Source organism: Trachemys scripta, chromosome 15, assembly GCF_013100865.1.
Source record: "Trachemys scripta elegans isolate TJP31775 chromosome 15, CAS_Tse_1.0, whole genome shotgun sequence".
NCBI classification, from domain to species: domain Eukaryota; kingdom Metazoa; phylum Chordata; order Testudines; family Emydidae; genus Trachemys; species Trachemys scripta.
In genome coordinates, this window is record NC_048312.1 from 26,670,203 (window position 1) to 26,679,782 (window position 9,580).

Below are 9,580 nucleotides of genomic sequence, written 5' to 3' on the forward strand. Positions count from 1 at the left end.
GCGCTGCCCGATGCTGCCGCTGCGGAGCGAGTTGGGCCCGGCGGCCGCGGGGGCTGTGGGGGTCCCGCCGCCCAGCCGGCCCCGGGCGGAGCTCAGCCGCTGCAGCGCGCGTTCCGCCGCCTCCTGCGGCGCGGTGAGGCCGGGGGCGGGAGGGACCGAGCGGGGCGCAGCGGCCCCGTCCTTGTGCCCCAGCCCCGCTGCTTGCGTGTGCCCGAGTCTGCAGGCAGCCTGGGCCCCGGCCCTGCCCGGGACACCAGGGGGTGGCAGGAGAAGGGGGGGGGCGTTTCACCTCGGAAATCAGAAGGGGACGAGGCTGCTGGTTTGCCCAGCAGTGACCTGCCTGTCCTGACGGGTCCCTTCCCTTTCCCCTCGCCCGGCTCTGAAGCGGGATGGTGTTTTCAGAGAATTCCCCTTGGTCTGTGATCCAGACTGTACAGGAGTTGGCCGGGGCTCGACCGCTCCGGGGCAGCAGGGAGCCGCATCGACTCACTGCCTGCTGGCGCTTGAGTGAATTGTCTGGGTGTCGGGTCTCCCCCGGTAGCCCTTGCAGTCCTGAAAGATACAGGAAGCCCAACCCCGGCTCAGGGCGGGCACCAGCATTAGGTCAGGGCTCAGACCCTGAGTCAGGGTTGAGCAACAGTAAATGAAATATTTAGCCCAGGCCCTTGGTCAGGGCAGGCAACAAACACTATGGCAGAGCTCAGGCCCTCAGGCAGGGCTGAGCCACGGGAATAGGTCTGAGCCTCGACAGGCCTGGGAGACACAGGCCCTCCCACTCCACTGTGTCCCAGCCCGGGGCCCTAGCAGCAGCAGAAGACCCCCTGCTTAGTCAGTGGGGATCCTGGCCGCAACACACTGACATCGGCTCTGGCAGTGCTGTAGCCAGTCTGGGGTCGGCTGGCCCCAGGCTACTTCCAGACTCCCCCTCTGGGCCTACCTGGTTGCTGGCCTCGGCGGGATCCTGGACCATGGGTTCATCCAGCCAGGGAATCGTTTGGCAAGTCTGGGAGCTCCTCCAGATAGGAGGCACAGGGCAGGCCCGGCGGCTCCTCCGAGTAGTAGGTGCCGGGCAGGCTCGGCGGCTCCTCTGGGTAGCGGGCGCAGGGCAGGCCTGGCAGTCACTCCAGTCCGCGGAGGTGTCCCAGCCCCGAGCTAGACTGGAGACATCTGGTCTCTCTGGCTGCTAGAGCCAGACTGAGATCTGAGGGCCCGGCTTTATACTTCCGGGTCGCCGCCTGACTCTCTGAGGGGCGGGCTCAGAACTCCCTAGCTCCGCCCACTCCAGCCTCCAGATGGGCTCTTCCCCTTCCGGGGTGGTGGGGAGCCGCAGGGCCTCACTACACAGGCCCGAGGGCAAAGTTCCCAGTGTGCAGTGGGAGTCTAAAGGGCTAGCTGGCATGGGTAGGTCTCAGCTACTCTCCAAAATCTGAGCTGTCTTTTTTCAAAGTGAATCTCCAGCTGTTCTAGTTGTGAAGACAGCCTTGCAGTTTGTTATGTACACACTACAAGTGCTGCAGCAGCATTGATGCGTCCTACATTGCTGGAAAGGATTTTTCTGTTCATGTAGTTAATCGATTTTTCTGAGAGGTGGTAGCCAAATTGATGAAGAGGCATAAGAGTTAATCTTACTGGAGTGTGAGATTAGCCAAACTAATGTTTCTGAAGTGCTTAGAGATCATTGGATGAGAGATGCTGCAAGTGCAAAGGATTTAGACCCAAACGTTGTGATTCCAGTTGTCTTTCCCATCTAAGTCATCAGTTCAGATGTAGTACGAGATGCCCAAAACACACGGGAGGTGTCTGAAATGCATTGTGTGGTGGAGACTGTCCAGGTCTAGAGGACAGGTGCTGTTGTTGTCATACTCTTTGGCAGTTTCAACTGAAAGTGCAAGCACTGACCGAGCATGACACAGCCCCTCATCGCTAGAAGTGGTCCCTCCAGCTCAGGGCTGTTGTTTAGGTATCTTCAGTTTCAGACTACTAGTCCAGCTCCTTCCAGATCCACAGGGTGCCTGTGAATCACTCATTGGATTTCTTACTGTACTGTTAATAAGAGTTGGCTCAATAATAACAGAAGTTACAAAGTAGCTCTGTTTCTCTCCCTCTCACACTCCTGAGCAGTTACTTACCAAGAGGAAGATCTTTACATTCACTGAAAAGAATTTCTGTGTAACTTTCTTATGTTTTTTAAGACTGTCCCCACGTCTGTTTGTGAGCACTCTGTGCACCAGGAAAGAGATGCTAGTTACGGAACAAACACACCGGATGATTCGGAGGGGAATGAGAGTGAGGAGAAGGGTGATGAAGATAGCGAGAGGGAGGAAGAGTGGGATACTGACCTTGAAATAGAAGGTACAAAACATCCCAACTGCCCTGATTTGCACAGTGGTAGGAATCTCTTCCAGCACAACACAGGTTGGATCTGGCACAATTTGTCCTGTATCTGTAGAACAGTATCAAAACTGGCTGTGAACATACAATTTTCCCTGATCTTCTCTAGGTGAAGAGTGAATGTACTCTTAATTCTCTTTTCTTTCTCTTTACAAAACAAAGCAAAACCAAAAATAAACAACATCCCTAGGCAGGGCCGTCCTTAGGCATACGCAACATGTGCCGTTGCATAGGGCACCATGAAATTTGGGGCACCAAATTGCCCCACATTTCATGGTGCCCTAGGCAGCTGCATGCTGCATACGTGGCAGCACCAGCCCCAGCGACCTGCCCTATCCCTCCCCCCGCGGACTGTACCCATTGCAAGGGGCAGGGATGTCCCTAGGGTGGGTGCGGGGCCCTGGACAACTCCCTCTGCCCTGCCTCTTACCCTTCCCCCTGTTCTGCCCCTGGCCGGCCCCCATTCCACCTCTTCCCCCAGCGACTCTGCACTCACTGGCAGCGGCGGGAAGTGGAACAACGTGGCCCTAGCCCTCTCTACTCCGCCAGCTCCCAGCCATGTCGCTCTGCTTCCCGCTGCTGGTGAGTGCAGGGAGGTTGGGGAAAGGATGCCCCCGCACTCACTTGTGGCGGGAAGCAGAGCGATATGGCCCCAGCCTGCTCTGCTTCCCTTGCCCTGGCCCCAGCTGTATCGCTGGGGGAGGGTTGGGGAAAGGTCCCCCCACCCTCACCGGCGACTGGAAGCTGGTGGACTGGAGCAGGCTGGGGCCGGGCTGCTCCACTTCTGCCGGTGAGGGCCGGGGGGAGGATCCCTTCTCCCAAGCCCCCTCCCCCAAGCGACACGGCTGGGGCTGGGGCAAGGGAAGTGGAGAGGGCTGCTCTCGGCCCCCCACTAATCCCCTGGGCCCCCAAAAGTGCCCCCCCACAGCTCCTGCCTCCCGGACCCTGGGGGGGCTGGGGCCCCACACAACCCCCCCACGGGGGGGCTGCGTAGGGCACCCAAATGGCTAGGGACCGCCCTGCCCCTAGGAAACTCTATGCAAACAGTTTGTGATCTCATTCCCTGACTAAAAAGTCGGGAGAGGGAAAATTTCCATTTTTTGGTAAAATTGTTAATTTGGAAGTGCTGTTTTTTGTTTGTACAGCTTGTTTTCTCTATGTTCGTTGTGCTCTTTCTAATGTAGAAACCAAGGAACCTTTTGACCCAACTGGAAAGACAAGATATATAGCAGCCTGCCAACTATATGGAGTGGTACCCATATCCTATTTCCTGCGTCACATGAAGGACACTGAACTGATTATGAAGCACCATGGGCTTGGCCCACAGGTAACAGTTACAGAAAATAGAATACATCACTTTTCGCTTTGGCACAATTAAGGCTGCAATGTGTGCTCTGAATTTATATGGTGGTTGTGCCAGTGACTAGGGGTGTGTCTCTGGGTGGGGGAATAATGTACTAATTAAACTAATATTAGCTTTTCACTTTCTTGGTTTTGTGGTGTATATTATGTGTAGACCAGCATTAAATATATCATGTTTGGGTATGAACAAAATAAAACTTGATGATCTATTGAAAGTTATTGGACAGGCCAGAACAAGGGGACTTAATTTAAACCTAAGGAGGAATAATACATTTAAGAATTTCAGCAGTTGTTGCTTTATAAAGAATGGCGAGTAGGGGAAGTGGGCTTTCAGCTAAGCGGGAGAGGGAGTGCAGTGAAACAATATAAACGTATTTAAGCAAAATGAGATGCCACGTGAAATTTAGCACAGTTTAAGGGGAATTTGCCAGCTTTGTCATCTTCACAGCACCTGCTGTCCTTTCGGTGGGACGGTGGATTAGATTTCTCCACACCTCACCCCACAAGAATGTCCAGGGCTTTGTGATAAGATTTTTATCCTCCCTGGATGTACAAAGTTTTTTTGTTTATATAATATGCATGTGTTGCTATATGTTATATGGTTAAAATTCATAAGTTTAAACAACATTTGAAAACTTTTTAAAGAAGTTCTATATGTAGGTTAGTGTCACGGTCCTATCCACAATGGGCTTGTAGTTGCTTCTGGTTTTACACAACTTACTTTGCACGAACTTTTGGCTCATATGCATGACTCATGCCGTAAAATGCAACAAGCCTTAATACTCCCCTGTGATGGTAATAAACATGCTAGAATTAGGGAAATCAGAACTGGAGTAGACCTATTAGATCCCTTCATCCTCTTATTCCTTACACTGTATTTAAGGTTCGAGAGTGTAGATTTTTTTTATTTAATTTCGTGGATAATGTCCGTCCATTTACTTCCAAATTTAAAATATTTTAATCAAGTTAAGACATTTATTCCAAACTTAATGGCTCTAGATCGGGGTGGCCAACCCGTGGCTCTGGAGCCACATGCGGCTCTTTAGAAGTTAATATGCGGCTCCTTGTATAGGCACCGACTCCGGGGCTGGAGCGACAGGTGCCAACTTTCCAATGTGCCAGGGAGTGCTCGCTGCTCAACCCCCTGCTCTGCCCCAGGCCCTGCCCCCACTCCACCCCTTCACCCAAAGCCCCTGCCCCTTCCCCCGAACGTGCTGTGCCCTTCCTCCTTCCCCCTACCCCGCAGAGCCTCCTGCGCATGCAAAACAGCTGATCATGGCAGATGGGAGGTATGGGGGGAAGGGGGAGGCACTGGGGGCTGGAGCGGGGAGCTGATGCGGTGGGGGCTGCTGACATATTACTGTGTCTCTTCGGCAATGTACATTGGTAAATTCTGGCTCCTCCTCAGGCTCAGATTGGCCACCCCCGCTCTAGATCCTAGGAGTAATAATAGAAATAAAACCCTAAGTGGTACTTATCCTAGTATTAGTTACTGATCGCTTGATAGAACTGACAATGAGTGAAGGCACCAGGTGTCCTCGAGTTGAACAAATCTGACATGTTTAACATTCCCTCTCTCTACATTATGCATATTGGTGGTAAACTTTTTTTATTATTTCTAGGTGGATGGAGAAATAATTAATGACACTTACCAACTCAGATTGCATCCTTTGAACTCTAACTATATTCTGCATTGCTTTTTCCAGTCTAGTTTAAAATCACTCACACAAGGGGGCTTTTACTACTTTCCTTAAGAGACAGTGGGTTAGATCCTGCATCCGTTGAAGTTGTTGAGAATTTTGCCATTGACTTCACTGGTAGCAGGATGGGACTTGTTGTTGGTGCTCTATTGAACGCAGCTGGAGCCCTCTACTGCACGTCCCTTTCTTTCAGTTGTGTTCTTCAGAAATGCATCCAGGGTCTGGAAAGCTTTTGTCAATCTCTATATTCTTGCTAGGTTAAGGAAAACTGAAATAAGCAAACCGCTAAAAGTGCTCATGGTACCGAATAGACCTGTGAGTGACCCATTATGCTGTCATGTGTTCCAGGGTGCCAAAGCTTTATCTCTTGCCTTGATGACTAACACCTCCATTGTAAAGTTAAACCTGAGTGATAATTGTCTGAATGGAGACGGGGCAGCTGCAGTTGCAGAGATGTTAAAAGAAAACTGTTACATTTCAGGTTTGTGTCTTAATTCAAAGGTAATTCTGTTGTAAGGCACGTATCAGAGTGTGGCAATAAGGTTTTATGAGAGGAGGAAGTTCTTGTTTGCATATTTGGCTGATCCCATTGACTTCAGTGTCACTGGTCACATGAGAGAGGGCTACAGAATTGGGCCCTACTTTGAAAAGTGACTACTTAAAATAGTGCCTTCTTATTCAGCTCTCCCTGTGTGTATTCATAGTTTTTACTTTCATGAATTCATGTCTTTACTCCTGTTATCTCTGCAAAGCCAGTAGCGTTCTGGGAGAGGGAGCTGAATTCTCTTCTGGCTCATGAATCAGTAATGGAACTGGAATTTGGGAGAACAGTTGCAGAATATTGTTGAAGATGCATAAGGCAGAAAAAACCCATCTTAACTTTCAGATTCCAGGTGGAGTTTGCTAGACTGGCAGTTAGAACAACCGTCTTCTAATTAGGGGCAAGCGGCGCTAAGCCCCATCCAAGGTGCTCCAGCCGATCTCTGTGCTGTAAGGACTGGGCTAGAGTGACAAAGTGGACTTTACTCAGCTTTGCAACAGCTAATTTTAGGTGCCCTGCCACCCATTGGAATCCACATTCCTGAGTTAGGTGCACCGTCTCTCCAGACAATGCATGGTGCCAAAAAATGGAGCTACAGAAGCTAGCAAACTGAGAGGGCAGCTGCCGAAGCTGGCCAGTAAAAAGTGGCTTAAGGGAGGTGGTGATGGTGTTCCCTGTATACCCAGTAGCCTGAGCACTCACCTCCGAAGTGGAAGAGCTTGGTTCAAATCCCAAGGCTGCCTGATCTGAAACAGGGACTTGAACCTAGGTCTCCTACCTCGGATAGCTGAGATCTCGGATGGGTGAGGTTCCAGGAAGCTGGAGTAGCACTAGTCCCAACAGATGGATTCTGAGGTGTGAATGGCAGAGCAGGTGAGGGAAGAGTGTCTCCCCTTTTCTGTGCACCCCATTGACCCCCACCCCCAGTTTATCACTTTGACAACCCAGTAGTTGGGAAGGTAGGAAGCAGTGGAGGCAGGCAAGGAGCATGGGCTGGACATTGGTGTCTGCAGCTTACTTGGGGCACAAGCTGCCATAGTTTTACTTGTAAACTAAGTACATTTGCTCTGGGAACTATTGAGAAACACACACACGAAATCCTCCATGCCATTTTTACAGTCCCTTTGCGGAACTGCATTTTAATATATAAATATTGATATCTGTTGAGGCAGTCATCAGAATTTACTGACTCAAGAACTTAACCCTTGATTAATATTTACCTTGAAATACAATAGATCTTGGTGTCCTCTAAAACCTGATTTCAGTGCATGTATTGTTACATAATTGGATTATTTGCTATAAAAGTAACTGTTGATTAAATAAATCTCTTAAGCGTGGTGGGGGAGGTAATATCTTTTATTGCACCAATTTCTGTTGGTGAGAGAGACAAGCTTTCTAGCTTATGCAGAGCTTTTCTTGAGGTACAGTAACAGTACTTCTTAAAAACTAACATTTTAAATAGGAGATGCTTAGATTTTAGGGGCAGAAAGGGCAGTTTTAAGGTTGTCTAGTCTCACCTCCGGCACTATAGACCATAGAAACTCATCCAGTAACTTCTGCATCAAGCCCATAACTTCTGTTTCAGCTATAGCATCATTTAGGAAGTTATCTAGTCCTGATTTAAAGAATTAAACTGATGGAGAATTCACCACATCCCTAGTAAGTTGTTCCAATGATAAATTACTCTCACTTTTAGCAGTTTGCACCTTATGTGTAGTCCTTATTTGTCTAGCTTCATCTTCCAGCTAATGGTCTTTAATCTAGCAGAAAAAGGCAGAATGAGATCCATTTGCTCTCAGAAATCTCTTCCCTAGGTAGGTATTTGTAGACCATGATCAAGTCACCTCTTTCTTGCATAAACTAAATAGATTGAGCTTTTAAAATCTCTCCCTATAAGGCAGGTTTTCCAGTCCACTCATGATTTTATAGACCTCTATCATATCCCCCCTTAGTCGCCTCTTTTCCAAGCTGAAAAGTCCCAGTCTTATTAATCTCTCCTCATACGGAAGCTGTTCTATACCCCTAAGCATTTTTGTTGCCCTTTTCTGAACCTTTTCCAATTCCAATACATTTATCTTGAGATGGGGCGACCACATCAGCACCCAGTATTCGAGATGTGGGCATACCATGAATTTATATAGAGGCAATATGATATTTTCTGTCTTATTATCTATCACTTTCTTGATGATTCCCAACATTCTGTTTGCTTTTTTGACTGCCACTGCACATTCAGTGGATGATTTCAGAGAACTATCCACAGTGACTCCAAGATCTTTCTTGAGTGGTAACAGCTCATTTAGACCCCATCATTGTATATGTATAGTTAGGATTATGTTTTCCAATGTGCATTACTTTGCATAACTTCTTGTAGTTCTTTTCTGAACTCTTTCCAATTTTTCAAAATCCTTTTGAAAATGTGGACTCCAGAATTGGATGCAGTAGTCCAGTAATGTTTTCACTAATGTTGTATACAGAGGTAATAACACCTCCTTGTTCCTTTTTGATATTCCCCTGCATGTACCCCCAAAAATTGCATTCACCCTCTTAGCTACTGCATTGCACTGGGAGCTCGTGTTCAATTGGTTATCTCATCTCTAAGTCCTTTCCAGTGTTCTTGCTTTCCAAGCTACAGTCCCCCATCTTGTAAGCATAACCTCTGTTCTTTGTTCCTAGATGTATGGCTTTGCATTTGGCGATATTCATGCATTCAGACGAGACTGCCTTCCTGAACAATCCAGATCACTCTGTAGAACTGATCTGTCCCCATCATTATTTACAATCCCAAGTAGCCTGTGATTAACCAGCTCATCTTGTTTACCCTTTTTAAGCAGTGGCACTACACTGGCTTTTTTCCAGTCTTTCAGAGCTTCCCCAATGTGCCAATCAGGGCTCAAATTAAAACAGGGAAATATTTCAAACCCAGAGGAGCCCCAGCGCCACCGCCCGCCCTGCAGTTGAAGCCTGGAGCCCCAAATTGGGTGTGGGGGGAGAGAGGGGCTCCAGGAAATAATCTCTGAGAATTTAAGCCCTGGTGCCAAGGTTTGTTAAAAATCAACATTTATGATTCAGAGAGCTCCTTGGAAAAGTCTTTTGATATTCTTGGATGGAAATTATCCAGTGAAGTGAATGTGGATGTAGTGTTAATATTTATTTTACTGTTGCATTTGTAGTGTGTTGGTTTTTTAGTTGATGAGAGCTGTCCCTTTAACAGCAGGCTGTGGCACGCTGTGTGGGACAGTGCCCATGCGGAAGATTTTGCATGTGTGTGCAGAGAGGAGGTGAGCCACAAAATGGTCAGAACTTGGTTTAATAAACCTGTCTTTCCAGAAAGAGTCTCATTCCCCATGGTGTCCCATTAGTGCTAATGGGGTCTGGATGCTGTGGGTGTTGGTAATGATCTACACCAGTGTTTCTCAAATTGGGGCCGCCGCTTGTGTAGGGAAAGCCCCTGGCAGGCCGGGCCAGTTTATTTACCTGCCCTGTCCGGAGGTCCGGCCGATCGCGGCTCCCGGGCCAATGGGGGCTGCAGGAAGCGGCGCGGGCTGAGGGACATACTGGCCGCCGCTTCCAGCAGCTCCCATTGGCC

The 9,580-nt window shown here is 48.8% G+C and overlaps 1 protein-coding gene across 1 annotated transcript in view; it reads left to right on the forward strand.

The window, feature by feature from the left end:
• The window catches only part of LRRC74B (leucine rich repeat containing 74B), a gene marked incomplete in the record, with an annotated part of 26,098 nt that continues 16,518 nt past the window's right edge, over positions 1–9,580 (forward strand). The window contains 4 exon segments of the mRNA XM_034791581.1: positions 1–133; positions 2,193–2,352; positions 3,576–3,718; positions 5,802–5,934. Of these exon segments, the coding sequence (XP_034647472.1) occupies positions 11–133; positions 2,193–2,352; positions 3,576–3,718; positions 5,802–5,934 (559 nt within the window).